Source organism: Schistocerca gregaria, chromosome 2 (genome assembly GCF_023897955.1).
Source record: "Schistocerca gregaria isolate iqSchGreg1 chromosome 2, iqSchGreg1.2, whole genome shotgun sequence".
Lineage (NCBI taxonomy): Eukaryota > Metazoa > Arthropoda > Insecta > Orthoptera > Acrididae > Schistocerca > Schistocerca gregaria.
The window spans coordinates 242,619,277-242,641,179 of NC_064921.1; the positions used below are offsets into that span (position 1 = coordinate 242,619,277).

The window sequence follows — 21,903 nt, forward strand, 5'->3', positions numbered from 1 at the left end:
ATCAACTCTTCTGATTACATGTAATATCTTCATATTAGTAATGAAGTAGTTTATGTGTGATAACTGTAGTATACAGTATTCATCTTTCATCACCTCTCCAATGATCAAACTTGCTTGTCATGGTGGAGTTGCAAATAGGTGATAGGTTGAAGTGATATTCTTATATTTTCATTATGTGAAAAACAAGGGATGTTTGTGAAGATATTGAGTTATAGTTTAAATTGTTTAATCTCATTCAGTTCAATCCATCAGAGTTTTATTTACAGTGTGCCGTATGTTTGATGTATTTGAATGTTTTCTTGAGAGAAACCTCACCATGCTAGAGGTTAATAATATACCATTAGTGCAGTTACTGTAGCGATATTTCCCTTTGCTATGTCATGTGTCTGACAAAAATAATTCATGCCAGTGAAATCTGTATTTTATATATTCTTCCTTGTCTGTAGTCTAAGTTACTAGAATGTCTTGTCAGTTCTTCACAAAAAGAACTATATAAATATAAAAAGAGAACATGAATGTTAGAACCGGTGTTTGAATATTTTTACATTCATGTGAAAAATGTAATGAAGCTCTTCATTAATAGTTTGTACCTTCTGTAAAATGAAAAGCCATATTTCTTTACTATGCTACTAAATATTTGTTTGTTTGTGGTAAACCTTCCAAATGCCAATATAAATTCTCTCCATTTTTTTGGTTTGATGTATTGACTTTCAAAATCTTGGTCAAGGGAAGTCTCAGAATACAAAACAAGAAAATGAATTGATCATCACCAATCTATGAATTAGTTTAGTTTTCAAAATCACAGTACATGGGCACAACAAAGTTGAAAGCCTTCATATGTTGGGCTGGTAGCATAGGTCGTCTCAAAGTATGTAGTCAGCAGATCTTGGCTCTCTGATAATATACTATAAAAATAGAAAAAATATGAATATTAAATAAATTCCTGACAGAATAAGTGTTTTGTTGATGGAAAACTGCAGTGTGTCTGCCAATTAGGTAATTAAAATGTACTAAGGTGACTGTTGTGGACTTCACATTTAGCTGTTGCGTCAGGAACACTAGAAAAATAAGTCTAGTGGAAATATTTAAAATTGTATTTTCTCCAAACATTATTCACTCACATTTCCATAAGTGTGGAGAAGAGTAGCAGTACAGAGTGTGTGTGTGTGTGTGTGTGTGTGTGTGTGTGTGTGTGTGTGTGTGTGTGCGCGCGCCTTTTATTTACATTGTTTTGGCAGTACACAGTGCAGTTTCTAATTGTATTATTTTAATTTGTTACAGGATTTTGTGTGTTGGGGCAAGCATTATGGAAAGTTTGTCAGACAAACTTTTCTCTGCACTTGACAATGCCAATAGAGAAAGCAGAACAGAACACAAAACAGAACATAAGTCTCTTCCACAAAACAAATTTGAACTCAAAGAGAGGAGGCAAGACAGACTTTCTTCTACTACTGTGCCAACAAGGCAAGGAAACTGTGAGAGAAAAAAGAATATTGTAGAACCAAATGTTCACAGCAGATTACCTTCAAAATTTAAAGTTGGAAATTTTCCACAATGTTTTGGACCCAGTGCAAGTCACCCTGGAAATTCCAGTCTTTTGCCCCTGGATGAAGGGCAAAGACAAAGTGCTGATCGGTGGAGGTCTCGTGATAGTCTCTCTAATCCAGGAAAAATTAATATGAGAGTTGGTGGAAAGGGTTCAGATAAAACTCCTCCTAAGTTTATTAGGAATAAATTGCAATTTGAAGACAGGCAGAAATCTTCTACATCAATTAAAGGAACTGGATATAAATTTCTGGAAAACCTTCTTGAAAAAGATCCAGTGGAAGTAGTAGTAAAATTAGCAAGCTCCAAAATAGGATTCACTGAATTTTTAAAAAAAGAAATGTCCCCAGATTTAATACACCTTACATTAAGGCTACTTGCTGAAAAAGTGTGTGTAGTTGGTTTCCAACACAACAAAACAACTGTTTTGATTGCAGCATGCCAACCACACTTCTTAAGCCAACTAGAAAAAGAAATGAACAAGGTCCCAACAGAACACCACTCAAGGAAGTCTAAGATACTTCCATTCTTAGAAAATCTTCTAATATTTTATGCAACAGTTGTTAATGTGCTTCCACAGACCGCATGTGAAAAGTTCAAGACTCTCTTTGTTACGACTGAATTGTCCATAGAAGGTGCGCAAAGGTACCAAAGTATAAACTGTGATGATATTAAGAAGAAGTTCGAATGTCTTAAGGCCCAGCTTAGAAGTATGATAGAAGAAAATGAACGTAGTTCAATAAAACAAAGTAGCAAAATGGAGCAGCTTCAATATTTGCAGCCCCCTGATAATTTCAGATACTGTAGCATATTCCCCACTGCTGAAGATTTTGCTGGCAAACCATTTTTACGACCTAGCATCATCAAGGGAGCATATATTGATGTTGAACATTACCTAGATGTTCAGTTTCGCTTGCTGCGGGAAGATTTTGTGGGCCCCTTACGTGAGGGTATATCACAGTATACAGAACATTCTCTCCAAGGGCAGAAAAGATTTAAGAGGATTGAAAACGTGCGAATATATCATGATGCTTTATTTTTAAATACTGTTACTGTTAAAGAAAAAGTAGGTGTGGTACTAAACTTTGATACTAAAAAGAAACTGAGAAATGTTCCTTGGGAGCATTCCAAACGTTTTATGTTTGGTTCATTGTTGTGTTTTACCCATGACAATTTTGGTACCTTCTTTTTTGGTACAGTTCTTGAGAGGGACAAGAAACAACTAGAAAATGGTTGTGTTGTCGTTGAACTTATTGACGAGATAGATATTAGTATATTTGAAAGAGCATATACAGTGGCAGAAAGTGAAGTTTATTTTGAACCATACCGACAGGTATTAAATGCATTGCAGACTATGCCCTTTGCTGCATTTCCAATGAAGCCTTATATTGTTGATGGGGTTACAGAAGTAGGTTTGCCCCAGTACATACGTGCAAAATCTGATCCATTAATATACAAAATTGGCAAGTTCAAAGTACCTATAACTGAAATGGACACTTGGCCTACAGAAGATGAATTGAAGTTGGACATTTCACAGTATAAGTCATTCCGAACTGCTTTGACCAAGGAGTTCGTTATAATACAGGGTCCACCAGGAACAGGAAAAACTTTTCTTGGTTTGAAGATAATAAAAACTTTTCTTGACAACCAAATTATATGGAACACAAACCGTAGACCTATTCTTGTGGTGTGCTACACTAACCATGCATTGGACCAAGTCCTTGAAGGAACTTTAAGATACACAACAGAAATAATTCGTGTTGGTGGCCAGTCACAGTCAGAAGCTCTAGAGGAATACAATCTGAAAGAAGTTCGACGGCATCGCGTGGTGAGAGTGTCTGCAGTATCTAGCAGGGAGATAATCTCAGAAATGCAAAATGTTATCAGTCAAATTCGTTCTTTGCAAGAACATCTAGAGAGAATTGCTAACAACAATACGATAATCAGCATTTCTTCTTTGAAGGAGATGGGAATTACTGTTAAACAGCTTGGATCGTTTATGCTTGATCACATAGTCAGTGATGAGTGTTTCATTGAATGGTTGAAGGGAGATGGAAATGAAAATCCAGATAGTCTGTTTCAGCAGGATGATCCTTATGCTGGTAATATTTCAATTCTTGAAGATTTACCTTGTGAAAACAATAATGATAGTGATGGTGATAATCATTTTGAAGATGAGTATGAAGATGATTACAACAATGCTGATTTATTCAGTGATGAATATGGCCTGATAATGCAAACAGTAGACACAACAAAATTAAAATATGCCCTGGATCTATCACATCTTATTATGGATGTTCAGCACTATAAACAGCGGCTGGAAAATTGTGGAGCTAACATAGAAGATTATGTGAAGTATCAGCAGTTGTGGATGTATAGTGTGGGCCTTTACAGGTAATATTTTATTTATACATAAAAACATACTTTTTGTCAGACTTATTACACTGTGCCTATCCACAATCTTCAACAACTCCTTCAAAAAAAGACAATCCTTCATGTAAATTTGTATCACCACCACTGTTTTTACATCAGTAGCTACATATGTTATGGAAATTACCCAACTACAGTCGTATTATTTACAAGTAATTGCTTTATTCTTGGTTCTCACCGAGATCAACCAAACGAGTGATGGAGATAGAGATTGGCTCAATAACTAACCTTCCATTGTTATGTAATGTGGGGCACCATTAAATTTTGTATGCTCACATCTATCCTCACTATACTCCTCCAGCCAGATATGAGACAAATTATAGTTGCAGCAGATTGTTAACCATGATGTAGTTTCACAAACACTAAGTACTTCCTGAGTGAAAGTTATAATATGTACTAGGAAAAAAGAAAGAAAAAGTGTTAGATTTGTTGTCTGGCTCTCAACCATTGCTCAGTCAAACCACATGGCAATTTTTTGTTTTACAGTAATCCCATATGCTTTAAATATTATGTGACCGTTTTGATAGTCTTATGCTGTACCCTACAAATACATGATAAGAGATTTCTGAATTTGCCAGTCAGCGTCATCGTGTCCAGCGTCTGTCCATTTGTCAAATAAAATATCTAAATTAATTGCATAGTGTTATTTTGTTCTTTATACAATGTAACTCAAATGGCTTGTTCTGACTTGCGGAAACTGAGACTCTAAGACACAAAATGCCATTAACCTATTAATTTTAACAAAATTACACTATAATACAAGCAATAGATACATTGTCATTAATTTTTCCCATATGGAGTACAGAGTGCATGTTAAAGGGCATGTGTGCTTGCAATGAATAGTAATTAATGGCGGAATCTCGTGCTTGTGAGATGCCTAAATGCAGAGCTCAGAAAATAAATTTATAAACATGAATGAATGAATTAAGCATGTGGTTAATATTCCTATCTGTTCATTATCTTCAAACTATTAACATATTTTGCCACACCTCTTCAAATTTCATCCCAGACGTATCATTTCAGGCAGGGGGGTTGCCTTCATAGACTCGGATGTTATTGAATTTAGCATACGTTAAAATTCAGGAGTAAGTAAGAAACACACATTTTTTTTTCTTTTCTCCAAAAAAATCCTGCCCCAAGGTACAGGCCTCCAAAGATGACACTGCGAACACCATTTTGAAGATGCGAATTTTGTTATAGCTTATTTTATTTGAAAGATAATTGCTTTATGATTACAATGGTATCCTCTGTTTGGACATATCTATTAAAGTTATTTTACTGTCACCTTTTGAACTATTTTTTTTTATAATTTGCAGATTTTTTTTCAAAAATGCAAATCCAGAAAAGTTACATTTTTTCTTGTTGATTAGAACCCCCCCCCCCCCCCCCCCCCACCACCACCACCACAACCACCCCCCTCCCCAAGGATCAAGGACTTTGCCATTGGTGGGGAGGCTTGCGTGCCTCAGCGATACAGATAGCCATACTGTAGGTGCAACCACAATGGAAGGGTATCTGTTAAGTGGCCAGACAAATGTGTGGTTCCTGAAGAGGGGCAGCAGCCTTTTCAGTAGTTGCAGGGGCAACAGTCTGGATGATTGACTGATTTGGCCTTGTGACACTAATCAAAACAGCCTGGCTGTGCTGGTACTGCAAAAAGCTGAAAGCAAGAGAAAACTACAGCTGTAATTTTTCCTGAGGGCATGCAGCTTTACTGTATGGTTAAATGATGATGGCGTCCTTTTGGGTAAAATATTCCGGAGGTAAAATAGTCCCCCATTCGGATCTCCGGGTGGGGACTACTCGGGAGGACGTCATTATCAGGAGAAAGAAAGCTGGCATTCTACGGATCGGAGCATGGAATCTCAGATTCCTTAATCGAGCAGGTAGGTTAGAAAATTTAAAAAGGGAAATGGATAGGTTAAAATTAGATATAGTAGGAATTAGTGAAGTTCGGTGGCAGCAGGAACAAGACTTTTGGTCAGGTGAATACAGGGTTATAAATACAAAATCAAAGAGGGGTAATGCAGAAGTAGGTTTAATAATGAATAAAAAAATAGGAGCGCGGGTAAGCTACTACAAACAGCATAGTGAACGCATTATTGTAGCCAAGATAGACACAAAGCCCACGCCTACTACAGTAGTACAAGTTTATATGCCAACCAGCTCTGCAGATGATGAATAAATTGATGAAATGTATGATGAGATAAGAGAAATTATTCAGATAGTGAAGGGAGACGAAAATTTAATAGTCATGGGTGACTGGAATTCGGTAGTAGGAAAAGGGAGAGAAGGAAACATAGTAGGTGAATATCGATTGGGGCTAAGAAAAGAAAGAGGAAGCCGCCTGGTAGAATTTTGCACAGAGCACAACTTAATCATAGCTAATACTTGGTTCAAGAATCACAAAAGAAGGTTGTATACATGGAAGAAGCCTGGAGATACTGACAGGTTTCAGATAGAGTATGTAATGGTAAGACAGAGATTTAGGAACCAGGTTTTAAACTGTTAAGACGTTTCCAGGGGCAGATGAGAACTCTGACCACAATCTATTGGTTATGAATTGTAGATTAAAACTGAAAAAAGGTGATAATTTAAGGAGATGGGACCTGGAGAAACTGACTAAACCAGACGTTGTACAGAGCTTCAGGGAGAACATAGGGGAACAATTGATAGGACTGGGGGAAAGAAATACAGAAGAAGAAGAATGGGTAGCTTTGAGAGATGAAGTAGTGAAGGCAGCAGACAATCAAGACGAGGGCTAGTAGAAATCCTTGGGGAACAGAAGAAATATTGAACTTAATTGATGAAAGGAGAAAATATAAAAATGCAGTAAATGAATCTGCCGAAAAGGAATACAAACGTCTCAAAAATGAGATCGACAGGAAGTGCAAAATGGCTAAGCAGACATGGCTAGAGGACAAATGTAAGGATGTAGTGGTTTGTCTCACCAGGGGTAAGATAGATATTGCCTACAGGAAAATTAAGGAGACCTTTGGAGAAAAGAGAACCACTTGTATGAATATCCAGAGCTCAGATGGAAACCCCGTTCTAAGCAAAGAAGGGAAAGCAGAAAGGTGGAAGGAGTATATAGAGGGTCTATACAAGGGCGAAAGGACTTGAGAACAATATTATGGAAACTGAAGAGGATGTAGATGAAGATGAAATGGGAGATACGATACTGCGTGAAGAGTTTGACAGGGCACTGAAAGACCCGAGTCAAAACAAGGCCCCAGGAGTAGACAACATTCCATTAGAACTACTGACTCGAATGGAAAAACTGGTAGAAGCCGACCTCCGGGAAGATCAGTTTGTATTCCATACAAATATTGTAACATGTGAGCCAAACCTTTCGACAATGTTGACTGGAATACTCTCTTTCAAATTCTGAAGGTGGCAGGGGTAAAATACAGGGAGCGAAAGGCTATTTACAATTTGTACAGAATCCAGATGGCAGTTATAGGAGTCGAGGGACATGACAGGGAAGCAGTGGTTGGGAAGGGAGTGAGACAGGGTTGTAGCCTCTCCCAGATGCTATTCAATCTGTATAATGAGAAAGCAGTGAAGGAAACAAAAGAAAAATTCTGAGTAGGTATTAGAATCCATGGAGAAGAAATTAAAACTTTGAGGTTTGCCGATTGTAATTCTGTTAGAGACAGCAAAGGACTTAGAAGAGTAGTTGAACAGAATGGACAGTGTCTTGAAAGGAGGATATAAGATGAACATCAACAAAAGCAAAACGAGGATCATGGAATGTAGTTGAATTAATTCGGGTGATGCTGAGGGAATTAGATTAGGAAATGAGACATTTAAAGTAGTAAAGGAGTTGCTATTTGGGGATCAAAATAACTGATGATGGTCGAAGTAGTGAGGATATAAAATGTAGACTGGCAATGGCAAGGAAAGCGTTTCTGAAGAAGAGAAATTTGTTAACATCGAGTATAGATTTAAGTGTCAGGAAGTCGTTCCTGAAAGTATTTGTACGGAGTGTAGCCATGTATGGAAATGAAACATGGATGATAACTAGTCTGGACAAGAAGAGAATAGAAGCTTTCGAAATGTGGTGCTACAGAAGATTAGATGGGTAGATCATATAACTAATGAGGAGGTATTGAATAGGATTGGGGAGAAGAGAAGTAAACTTCTCAACTTGACTAGAAGAAGGGATCGGTTGGTAGGACATGTTCTGAGGCATCAAGGTATCACCAATTTGGTATTGGAGGGCAGCGTGGAGGGTAAAAATGGTAGAAGGATGTAGGTTGCAGTAGGTACTAGGATATGAAGAAGCTTGCACAGGATAGTGTAGCATGGAGAGCTGCATCTAACCAGTCTCAGGACTGAGGAACACAACAACAACAACAACAACAACAACAACAGCAGCAGTACCATGTAGTACTGTATTATGTGAAACTTTGTTGTGGTTTCTTGTCAGTTTCTTTGTCACTGTTGTTCATTACAGGTTTTTGTATTGTAGTTACTCAGTGCTAACTTGTTTACTGAAGAGGCTTTTAAGAAATCTGAGACCATGGATGTGAGTTCTCTGTTTTCGTGAGGAATTTGCCAGTTGACACAGTTGTAGTTTGTTTTGTGAAAAGGACTGTTTGGAATCTCTTCTGACTGGGGCTACAGGAGAAATGTCATCTGACTTGGGCCACAAGAGAGTGAAGTGTGATGACTATTTTCATGTGCATAAAAGAGTAAGTGATTCATAAGACAAATGGCAAAACAGACTTCGTTCATGTTGGGAATAAGTGTTCTCATTTGAAGACTCTCTTTCAAAGGGAAGATGTTTCCAATGGTGACTTTTTGTATTCTAAATGTTTTGACAGAATAACAACATTGATAATATCTGAACAAGGTGAAGCCTCCCACGGTGAAGATGATGCAGTTCTTGCATCAATAGAGGAAGAATTATATAATCTGAATAATTCAACTACAGAGGTAGGTGTTTGTCCCGTTAAGAAACCGTGGCCAGTGAAATAGAGTCATTAGCTCCATGCACTGAGAAAGTGCAGAGAAATTACTAAAGTTATGGATGAATACACTACAGCAAAACTGACCATTCTCTCTCAAAGTAGAAATTCCATCTTCAGAAGAAAATGAACCAAAGCACTCTTGCACCTCTTGCCAGGAATTTTTCACAAATATCAATTCAGCTGTTGAATATTGTGTATCCTACAATGAAAAGATGCAAGTTTCAACTATTGTTCCAGGAGTCTGGAAGACCAGATCCCTATTATGGTCATCCTGTAAAAGCAGCTCAAGTTCAACTTGTGCATTCATTTTATCTGAAAGATAAATGGGGCTGTTCTCACCAGAGTGCCAACAAAGAAAGACACTGTAACTGTAACAGTTGAAGATAAAAAAAGTTGTGAAAGTGAAGAGGTACATGACTCACAGTATAAAAGAAACTTTTGCAATTCATAAGAGCATCTATACAACTTCACATATTGGAAGATAAAAACTTTATGCAGTACAACTCAAGTGGATAGTTCCACATCCACCTAGAGATGTCTGTTTATGTGTTTACTGTGCGAATTTTGATCTTTGTGTGATAACTTTGAAGAACTTAGTGGAGCACATGACATATGACACCTTGGTTGGGCGTGCGAAGTCATTAGTAGTCTGTGACATAAAATGAGAGACTTGTTTGTTTCAAGAATGTGGTGACTGCCCTGGAAAGGGAGGACTGTCTTTACAGACACTTGGCATGGAAGACATGGCAGATAACTCTGCAGACATTACATATGTGACATGGGAGGAAAATAAAGTAATTACGAAAAATGTTGCCTTTGACACATTGATTGATGAACTTTGTAAATGGTCAGTGAAAGCCGTAACAGACCAGCACCTCTAGAAATTGCAACAACAACAACACATTGCAGAAATGAAAGGGTGTGTACAGGCTGAAGAACTATGTTTAGTGCTTCACTGTGATTTTGCTGAGAACTGATCTATAATCCTCCCACAAGAAGTACAAGGGTATCATTGGAGTAATGACCAGGTTTCAATTTTTACAGGAGTGACATATTTGCAAAACAAGACCACAAGTGTTGCAGTTATAAATGATGACACAGGACATGACTCAGCACATGCTTTGCTAGCAATGTGCAAAATTTTTCAACTGCCAACAGGGGCAGAGAAGATCATTATTATTTCTGATGGTGCTCATAGTCATCTTAAAAATCGTTACCAGCTGTTTGAATTGAGTAAGTCGCTTGTGCCAACTGACTCGGTATACAGTGCTACTGATCACAGGAAGGAGCCTTGTGATGGTGTAGAAGGCCTGCTGAAGCTAAATGCTTCAAAACGTAATCTTTCCAGACCAAATACAGCTGTATTCAGAATGCTGAGGATTTTATGAGAGTCATGAAATCTTACACATCTACACCCTCACTCTTTTGTCCAAAGAGGAAATTGAAGAATTCTGTGAGCAGAAAAAAGAAGAATGGTCCAAACAAACTACTCCTGTGAAAGGAATCAAGAAGACACATTTTTGGACTCAGTGATGGGCGAACTCATATTGCTTGCACTTTAAAGAGCAAGAAAGAAGAAATTTCGTTCGTTCGGCCAACACCTCAGAAACAGCAGGATAATATTCAGATTCGCAACCTGAGAAGGGGGATGTTTATGGTGTGTGTGTGTGTGTGTGTGTGTGTGTGTGTGTGTGTGTGTGTGTGTGTGTGTGTGTATGACAGTGACTGGTGGTTAGCAGAGGTTATATACCCCAGTGATGAGTTAAACAAAATTGTAGTGAACTTTATGCTACCACATGGACCAGCTGCTGGATGTAGGTTTCCAGCTGAAAGACAGCAAAACCGCCATCAGTGCTCATTTCCTGTGTACAATGTTTTGAAGACTGAGTGCTCCAGTTCCTATTATTTCAACAGGAAGGCATCACTCGATATCAAATGAAGATACTGAAGCAGCGGAACACATTCTTAGTTCATTGACTGGCTACTTTCAGTACAAACAGAGTGCACAGAAGTTGTAAAAATTGAAACCTTTAAGTCTTTGGACTTTTCTCATACATTTTGGAACCATTTGAAATGCTTGAAAAAATGAGTTACTTACTCATCTTTCAAAACTAAAATTATGTTAAATAAGCCTAGGTTTTGATTTTTATAAGCATATTATGTGATAAAGTGGTAATAAAACAGGTTTTATGTATGGCAGAAATTTCAGTTGTTTATAAAACCTATTCAACCTAGAAGTGGATGCTCTCCTTTTCAGGGAATGTAGAACTATATGGTACTAATCAACAGAAAAAAATTGTAGATTGGCATTTTTGAAAAAAAAAAAAAACCATACATTATAAAAAAAGTCCAGAATGCTATAGTAAAAAACTTTGACAGATAAGACCCAATGGAGAAGTTGTTTGTAATCATAAAGCAATTATCTTTCAAATAATAAAAAACAATAAAATATCTAGAACTGTTCCAGAGATACAGCATTTAAAAAATTTTTCCAAAATTCGTGTCTTCAAAATGGTATACTCAGTATCATCTTTGGAGGGCTGTATCTTCGAGCAGATTTTTTTTTGGAGAAAACAAAAAAATATATGTTCCTTACTTAGTCCTTCATTTTAACATATGATAAATTCAATAACATCCGGGACTAAGAAGGTAAATTTTTTTCCTAGCCTACCTGAATTGATATGGACTACAGCATGTGTTCTGCCGCAGATGTGAATTGTTGTTTGCATGTTGGTGAGGGCTGCATTTACTGATCAGAATTATGGTGCCAGGACTCTCTACAAAGCGTACACTCTGTACCTCTATTTCTTCTGCTTGTAACCAGGTACTTAATAACCCCAAGAGCTAAATAGACTTATTCTTTGGATAGCATATTTAGCTGCTGATGTTACATTTATCATAGCAAATGGTACTAAAATTGATGCATTTTGGAGAGATCTTTAATGTGGTATGTGTTACCTTCATTGCATGCTTAATGTTTCTCATGTTTTCATTTTCGCTTGAGACATTTAATGTCTTTTCACGTGTGTTGAATCCAAGGAATTTATGAGTTCGCGTGATGAAAAAATGATGTTCCATAACACCACAAGGCCTGTGCTGTGACTGGCTGACAAACACACTGAGCAGCCCCTATGTTGATTTATGTATATGTGAAACAAGCATGTCTTTTTGGCTGGTGTTCATATGCATGCTTACATATATGCAGTTTGTCACACCACATCAAAGCTCTCTCCTAAACACTTTATTTTTAGTATCTTTGTTGTGCTAAAATATCACAAAATGTAAGATCAGTGGCTAAACATGCTGCTGTACATTGCTTTGTTGAAACTGAGTATATACCTTTTTCTGGATTTGCAGAATTTTTATTCTTGACTGATGTTTATATCGGATTTGTGTGTACCAAGTTCCTTCACTTTCACCGTAAGCTCACATCCAAAGTTTTGCTTAATAAGTATAGGACATGTTTTGCATGCTTATTTCCTTTAATAATTTGTAAAACACTTACTGCCTGGTGACACAGTGCTATATTATAGTGCACTCCAGTGAGATGTTAACAAACTTAACATGCCTTTCCTACTGCAGATAGAATCACCAATGCTAGAAACAAATTAGTATCTTCACTAGTATCAAAACAGCAGTATTAAAAACCGGTTGTTGACACATCAAAGTATAGTAGAGATATACAGAAATGGATTTGAGAGTGGAATGTACCCATTTTGTTGATTCCATTATGGTGTAAGTAGTGGAAAGTGAAAATCATGTGGCGATTGTTAGGACACCCTTATGCTGAACAAACAGAGCCTTTGGGATGCCCACAAGAACTGTACTCCATATAGGCCACGCCCCCTAACTTCTGCTGCATGAAGCTAACAGGCATTTCAAGCCACAGCCTTAAGACTGGGTACTACTTGTTTGAAAATTGTCACTCGATATCAACATTTCATAAAACGTTGACTGACAGTATTAAGATATGTGTGGAAAATCCTGATAATTTGAATTCTGTAATCCAGTATTGAGAAATATATTGTACTATATCCTTTGGGGCATTGCTGCCTCAGAGCCCATAGCTAGCACCTGTTCTACCAGACACTTTGCATATGGCAATAATAAATTGATTTAAAAGATTGTCAGCAAAGGATATTTCATCAGTTTGTTCAAGAATACATCTATCCTGTACTGCTATATTTTAAACAATTTGCTATGTATTAATTGATTTAAATTCACTGAAATGAAATTGATTCAGGGGGGGTAAAACAATTGAAGGTGCAATTACAGAAATAAAAGAAATAAAAACAGTTCAGAAATATTAAGCCTCTTATGAAATGAAAATATCACGATAACCGAAGGTTTATGCTAGATTGGAATTTTAACCCAGACCTACATCTGCATCTACAAAAACACTCAGCAAGCCACCATAAGGTGCATGGCAGAGGGCACCCTGTACCACTACTTGTCATTTCTTTGTGTTCCACTCGCAAATAGAGTGAGGGAAAACTGACTGTCCGAATGAGATCTAATTCCTCGGATCTTATCTTTGTGGTCCTTATGTGCAATGTACGTTGGCGGCAGTAGAATCATTAGCAGTCAGCTTCAAATGCCGGTTCTCTAAATTTTCTCAATAGTGTTTCTTGAAAAGAGCATCACCTTTCTCCTAGGGAGTCCCATCTGGGTTCTCGAAGCATCTCTTTAACGCTTACGTATTGTTCAAACTACCTGTAACAAATCTAGCACCCAGCCTCTAAATTGCTTCAATGTTTTTCCTTCAATCTGACCTGGTATAGATTCCAAACACCCAAGCAATGCTCTAGACTAGGTTGCACTAGTGTCATCTACGTGGTCTCTTTACAGGTGAAGCACTCTTTCCTAAAATTCTCAGCAAGGCGAAGTTGACTATTTGCCTCTTCTCCCACTATTCTCACATGCTTGTTCCTTTTCATATTGCTTTGCAACATTAGGCCCAGAAATTTAAATGATTTGACTGTGAAACCAGGACACTAGTAATACTGTGTCCTACTCTTCCTCATTGACTTAAATTTTTCCATTTGTAGAGCTAGCTGCCATTCATCACACCAACTAGAAATTTTGTCTAAGTCATTGCATACCTTCCTACAGTCACTCAGCTTTGATACCTTACTGCACATCACAGCAGCATCAGCAAACATCTACAAACTGCTACCCACCCTGTCCATCAAATCATTTATTTATTAAAAACAAAGATTCCAAGACTTACCAAGCGGGAAAGCGCCGGTAGATAGGCACAATAAATAAAACACACAAACACACACACAGAATTTCGAGCTTTCGCAACCTGCGGCTGCTTCGTCAGGAAAGAGGGAAGGAAAACGAAAGATGAAAGGATGTGGGTTTTAAGGGAGAGGGTGAGGAGTCATTCCAATCCCGGGAACGGAAAGACTTACCTTAGGGGGATAAAAGGATAGGTATATACTCACGCACGCACACGCGCGCACACACACACACACACACACACACACACACACACACACACACACACACCCATACGTACACAGACACAAGCAGACATCAGATGGACCTAGCCGTTGGTGGGGAGGCTTGCGTGCCTCAGCAATACAGATAATCGTACTGTAGGTGCAACCACAACGGAGGGGTATCTGTTGAGAGGCCAGACAAACGTGTGGTTCCTGAAGAGGGGCAGCAGCCTTTTCAGTAGTTGCAAGGGCAACAGTCTGGATGATTGATTGACCTGGCCTTGTAACAGTAACCAAAACGGCCTTGCTGTGCTGGTACTGCAAACAGCTGAAAGCAAGGGGAAACTACAGCCGTAATTTTTCCCGAGGGCATGTAGCTTTACTGTATGATTAAATGATGATGGCGTCCTCTTAGGTAAAATATTCCGGAGGTAAAATAGTCCCCCATTCGGATCTCCGGGCGGGGACTACTCAAGAGGATGTCGTTATCAGGAGAAAGAAAACTGGCGTTCTACGGATCGGAGCGTGGAATGTCAGATCACTCAATCGGACAGGTAGGTTAGAAAATTTAAAAAGGGAAATGGATAGGTTAAAATTAGATATAGTGGGAATTAGTGAAGTTCGGTGGAAGGAGGAACAAGACTTCTGGTCAGGTGACTACAGGGTTATAAACACACAATCAAATAGGGGTAATGCAGGAGTAGGTTTAATAATGAATAGGAAAATAGGAATGCGGGTAAGCTACTACAAACAGCACAGTGAACGCATTATTGTGGCCAAGATAGATACGAAGCCCACACCTACTACAGTAATACAAGTTTATATGCCAAATAGCTTTGCAAATGACGAAGAAATGTGTGATGAAATAAAAGAAATTATTCAGATAGTGAAGGGTGACGAAAATTTAATAGTCATGGGTGACTGGAATTCGGTTGTAGGAAAAGGGAGAGAAGGAAACGTAGTAGGTGAATATAGATTGGGGGAGAGAAATGAAAGAGGAAGCCGCCTGGTAGAATTTTGCACAGAGCACAACTTAATCATAGCTAACACTTGGTTTAAGAATCATGAAAGAAGGTTGTTTACATGGAAGAACCCTGGAGATACTAAAAGGTATCAGATAGATTATACACTCTTGGAAATGAAAAAAAAGAACAGATTGACAGCGGTGTGTCAGACCCACCATACTTGCTCCGGACACTGCGAGAGGGCTGTACAAGCAATGATCATACGCACGGCACAGCGGACACACCAGGAACCGCGGTGTTGGCCGTCGAATGGCGCTAGCTGCGCAGCATTTGTGCACCGCCGCCGTCAGCGTCAGCCAGTTTGCCGTGGCATACGGAGCTCCATCGCAGTCTTTAACACTGGTAGCGTGCCGCGACAGCGTGGACGTGAACTGTATGTGCAGTTGACGGACTTTGAGCGAGGGCATATAGTGGGCATGCGGGAGTCCGGGTTGACGTACCGCCGAATTGCTCAACACGTGGGGCGTGAGGTCTCCACAGTACATCGATGTTGCCAGTGGTCAGCGGAAGGTGCACGTGCCCGTCGACCTGGGACCGGACCGCAGCGATGCACGGATGCACGCCAAGACCGTAGGATCCTACACAGTGCCGTAGGGGACCGCACCGCCACTTCCCAGCAAATTAGGGACACTGTTGCTCCTGGGGTATCGGCGAGGACCATTCGCAACAGTCTCCATGAAGCTGGTCTACGGTCCCGCACACCGTTAGGCCGTCTTCCGCTCACGCCCCAACATCGTGCAGCCCGCCTCCAGTGGTGTCGCGACAGGTGTGAATGGAGGGACGAATGGAGACGTGTCATCTTCAGCGATGAGAGTCGCTTCTGCCTTGGTGCCAATGATGGTCGTATGCGTGTTTGGCGCCATGCAGGTGAGTGTGGAATCAGGACTGCATACGACCGAGGCACACAGGGCCAACACCCGGCATCATGGTGTGGGGAGCGATCTCCTACACTGGCCGTACACCTCTGGTGATCGTCGAGGGGACACTGAATAGTGCACGGTACATCCAAACCGTCATCGAACCCATCGTTCTACCATTCGTAGACTGGCAAGGGAACTTGCTGTTCCAACAGGACAATGCACGTCCGCATGTATCCCGTGCCACCCAACGTGCTCTAGAAGGTGTAAGTCAACTACCCTGGCCAGCAAGATCTCCGGATCTGTCCCCCATTGAGCATGTTTGGGACTGGATGAAGCGTCGTCTCACGCGGTCTGCATGTCCAGCACGAACGCTGGTCCAACTGAGGCGCCAGGTGGAAATGGCATGGCAAGCCGTTACACAGGACTATATCCAGCATCTCTACGATTGTCTCCATGGGAGAATAGCAGCCTGCATTGCTGCGAAAGGTGGATATACACTGTACTAGTGCCGACATTGTGCATGCTCTGTTACCTGTGTCTATGTGCCTGTGGTTCTGTCAGTGTGATCATGTGATGTATCTGACCCCAGGAATGTGTCAATAAAGTTTCCCCTTCCTGGGACAATGAATTCACAGTGTTCTTATTTCAATTTCCAGGAGTGTATAATGGTAAGACAGAGATTTAGGAACCAACTTTTAAATTGTAAGACATTTCCAGGGGCAGATGTGGACTCTGACCACAATCTATTGGTTATGACCTGTAGATTAAAACAGAAGAAACTGCAAAAAGGTGGGAATTTAAGGAGATGGACCTGGATAAACTGAAAGAACCAGAGGTTGTACAGAGTTTCAGGGAGAGCATAAAGGAAAAATTGACAGGAATGGGGGAAAGAAATACAGTAGGAGAAGAATGGGTAGCGTTGAGGGATGAAGTAGTGAAGGCAGCGGAGGATCAAGTAGGTAAAATGACGAGGGCTAGTAGAAATCCTTGGGTAACAGAAGAAATATGGAATTTAATTGATGAAAGGAGAAAATATAAAAATTCAGTAAATGAAGCAGGCAAAAAGGAATACAAACATCTCAAGAATGAGATCGACAGGAAGTGCAAAATGGCTAAGCAGGGGTGGCTAGAGGACAAATGTAAGGATGTAGAGACTTATCTCGTTAGGGGTAAGACAGATACTGTCTACAGGAAAATTAAAGAGACCTTTGGAGATAAGAGAACCACTTGTATGAACATCCATTGGAACTACTGACGGCCTTGGGAGAGCCAGTCCTGTCAATGCTCTACCGTCTGGTGAGCAAGGTGTATGAAACAGGCGAAATACCCTCAGACTTCAAGAAAAACATAATAATTCCAATCCCAAAGAAAGCAGGTGTTGACAAATGTGAAAATTACCGAACAATCAGTCTAATAAGCCACAGCTGCAAAATACTAACACGAATTCTTTACAGACGAATGGAAAAGCTAGTAGAAGCCGACCTCGGGGAAGATCAGTTTGGATTCCGTAGAAATACTGGAACACGTGAGGTAATACTGACCTTACGACTTATCTTAGAAGAAAGATTAAGGAAAGGCAAACCTATGTTTCTAGCATTTGTAGATTTCTAAAGGTGGCAGGGATAAAATACAGGGAGCGAAAGGCTATTTACAATTTGTACAGAATCCAGATGGCAGTTATAAGAGTCAAAGGACATAAAAGGGAAGCAGTTGTTGGGAAGGGAGTAAGACAGGGTTGTAGCCTCTCCCCGATGTTATTCAATCTGTATATTGAGCAAGCAGTAAAGGAAACAAAAGAAAAATTCGGAGTTGGTATTAAAATCCAGGGAGAAGAAATAAAAACTTTGAGGTTCGCCGATGACATTGTAATTCTGTCAGAGACAGCAAAGGACTTGGAAGAGCAGTTGAACGGAATGGACAATGTCTTGAAAGGAGGGTATACGATGAACATCAACAAAAGCAAAACGAGGATAATGGAATGTAGTGAAAGTAAGTTGGGTGATGCTGAGGGAATTAAATTAGGAAATGAGACAAAGTAGTAAATGAGTTTTGCTATTTGGGGAGCAAAATAACTGATGATGGTCAAAGTAGAGAAGATATAAAATGTAGACTGGCATGGCAAGGAAAGAGTTTCTGAAGAAGAGAAATTTGTTAACATCGAATATAGATTTAAGTGTCAGGAAGTCATTTCTGAAAGTATTTGTATGGAGTGTAGCCATGTATGGAAGTGAAACATGGATGATAACTAGTTTGGACAAGAAGAGAATAGAAGCTTTTGAAATGTGGTGCTACAGAAGAGTGCTGAAGATTAGATGGGTAGATCACATAACTAACGAGGAGGTATTGAATAGGATTGGGGAGAAGAGAGGTTTGTGGCACAACTTGACGAGAAGAAGGGATCGGTTGGTAGGACATGTTCTGAGGCATCAAGGGATCACCAATTTAATACTGGAGGGCAGCGTGGAGGGTAAAAATCGTAGAGGGAGACTAAGAGATGAATACACTAAGCAGATTCAGAAGGATGTAGGTACTGGGTACTGGGAGATGAAGATGCTTGCACAGGATAGAGTGGCATGGAGAGCTGCATCAAACCAGTCTCAGGACTGAAGACCACAACAACAACATTTCATTTTACCTGCTTGTGTGTTATACAAGGATTGATCTTGGACTTGTGTATGTCATTCTCTGCTGCCTTCATTATACTATCTCTTAAAGCGTCCCATTCACCCTCTGTTCTATTCTTTTCACTTTTTCGACTCAACTGTTGCCTTACGCTTCCTTTAAACCTCTCAGTAATCTCTGGTTCTTTCAGTTCACTTGGAAACTTTTTGCACTTTAATAATTTGTTTTAAAATCCTTATGTTGCCACCATATAATCTATCTGAAACCCTATCTTGACTTGTAAGCTGATATTCAAAGTCTTGAAATTGATGTTTGACTGAAGTCAGCTCTCTGATGAATTCTGTCAGAGAGTATGTAATGGCCATGTGTATAATTTATCTTCACTTTAGCAACATCACACAAAATTATAATTTTTTCATTTCACCTACCATGTTTACAAATTCCCATATTTTATGTTTCATCTACAAACATACATAGAAAGCAGTGACTATGTTGCACATTCAATATTCAACAACTAATTTTTAAAGCCTGAATTGAATGTGGCGATCACCAGTGTGGTAATACTTCCTCCTATATGACAGGTGCTGAAAATTCCAGAATCGATAGCTACCAACCCCAGTACCTGTGAAATGTATAAAATCAATTAATATCCATGCAAGATGTGAACTGAAGTGGACACAACACTGGATTCTGTGGGTTATTGACTCTGGGACCAAATATTCAGCCAATCAGTTTGTCATTATTATAAACTGCTTTCCAGGCACTGTGATGGTTCTGAATGACATCTCAAATTATACAGGGTGTTCGGAAATTCCCATTACAAACTTATAATACTTGTAGAGGAGAGTGAGTGCATAATATTTTGAATAGGAAAACATGTCCGGAAACGTACCGTTTTTGTGCTACAGCCATTTGAAAACATGTTTGCTAGGTAGGTTTGCAACAGGATAGTCATAGTGATGGGTGCTTACGTCAGATCGGCTGATGTCATTTCACATCCTATCCTACCTCACTTTGAGACTCATTCACGCGTCTGTCAGTGTTGGGGCAACATGGTTGAGTACAAGTATGCAGGAAACACCGATATGATCTTCCTGAATGGTGAAGCTCACGGCAATGGAAGAGCTGCTCATTGCCTGTAACAACATAGTTGTCAACAACTTCAGACGACATCGCATACCCTTTTCGCCACAATCACGCAGTGGTTTCGAGAAAGGGTATCTTCACCAACAGCAGGCGTGTCTATGGTGTTCCAGGGAGGCCCCACATGCCCGAACTGGAAGAGATGTTAGTGCATCACGTTGATGAGAACCCGTCAACAAGCACATGAGCGGTCTCATTGTCTATTAATGAGTGGAACTGTAAAACAAGTGATTTACTGGATCAGCCCAGTCAACTACTTGTAAAAATGGTTGCATTAGTGTCACGTTTTCAAATGGTTGTAGCATGGAAATGGCAAGTTTCTGAACGTGGGTTCCTATTCAAAATATTATGTACTCACTCCCCACTACAGGTCCTAGAAGTTTCTAACGGGAATTTCCGACCACCCTGTATATACACTGCCTGACAAAAAGAGTGAAGTGCCCAGAAAGGGAGGAGAGTTGATGGGCTGTGTGACTTTACTTAAGTGATTACAAAATTGAGTAAAACATACTTAAAATGTGGCAGTATGAGTCTGCTTATCAGTATGATGTTGCGCCTCCTCCGTCCTAGAAACATGCACTGATTCATTTGGAAAGGGTATCGAAGCCTTTGTATCACCTCTTGAGTCAAGCTGGTCTATAACTGCTGTAATTGGTCGTTGACGTCTTGAGATGTAGTTGGTGTCTATTGGGGACAAGTCTGCAGCTCTTTAGTGGGGACAGGAGTACCTCAGCATCATGGAAACTGTTCATAAGACACATGGCACACATAGATGAGCATTGTCTTGTTGAAAAGTGACTGTCACCTGAGAAGTAACATGGGATGTACCATTGTGCCATCAGAGTTCCCTCAGTCACTACCAGCTGCCAGCTATTACCTGAAGTCATGTCCGATGGCTCTCCACACCAGGACATCAGGAGATGCACCATTGTGCCTTTCCAAAAATGTGGAAGACTGAGACCTATCTGCAGGCAGCTGCCATACTGCTGACAACTGTAATGCGGGGTAATGAAGAACTGTGATTCACCACTGAACACAATGAGACATCATTCATCTGCAGTCTATGCTTCCCTGTCATGGTACCGTTCCAAACGTAGGCGTTTGTGTTAATTGCAGCATATGCATGAAACATTAATTTCGTAGTCTGGCTGCTGCTAGTCCAACCAATGGTGGAGGATAACACAGAGTGTAGTATCGAGTCCATTACTTGTTCTCAGATGGCAGATGTATGTACGAAGGGGTTACAACGTACTTCGTACACAATATGGCAATCCTACCTTGTAATATCCAGATGTTGCCAACAGTAATTTTGATGATGAATACGTCTACCCTCACTTTCCGTGCAGTCCAACATTGGCCCATTGTCACATCTGAATTCTCCACAAATCTACGTATTGCATGATTTGCCCAGTTGGCTAAATGGCGATCCACAGGGAGGCCACATTCTCTAACTCTGCCAGGTGCAGATATCACTGTCTTGCCTGAGTGCATGGCACTTCCATGTATTTCACTGTGATCATTCAAATGTCCCAACACTGTTCATACCCCTTATATAGTCTACCAGGCCTGGTAACAACACTAATGCACTCTGGTGGTTTTTCTACATGTCACAGAATATCACAATTCTAATGATCTACATATCTACCAATAGCATTTGTGTTTAAAGTTACATTGACATCCAACCATGTCTCGGAGTGCTTCACCTTTTTGTCAAGCAGTTTAGATCTTCTAACTTCCTGAGTGGGGAATTCACGTATAAGAAACAAAAATAAACATACAGTGAAAATTGAGATTCTCCCATGTCACAGTGAGTACGGAGTTCATGTTAAGTTTCTGCTGAACTCTCACTTGATAT

General features: G+C 39.8%; 1 protein-coding gene across 2 annotated transcripts in view; it reads left to right on the forward strand.

Moving 5' to 3' along the window:
* LOC126336770 (NFX1-type zinc finger-containing protein 1-like) overlaps positions 1-21,903 on the forward strand; it is a 448,808-nt gene that overhangs the window by 47,712 nt on the left and 379,193 nt on the right. For both annotated transcript variants that reach the window (XM_050000781.1, XM_050000782.1), the window contains exon 2: positions 1,282-3,939. In XM_050000781.1, coding sequence (XP_049856738.1) covers positions 1,307-3,939 — 2,633 coding nt within the window. In that variant the 5' untranslated portion in view covers positions 1,282-1,306. The remainder of the gene's footprint in view (positions 1-1,281; positions 3,940-21,903) is intronic.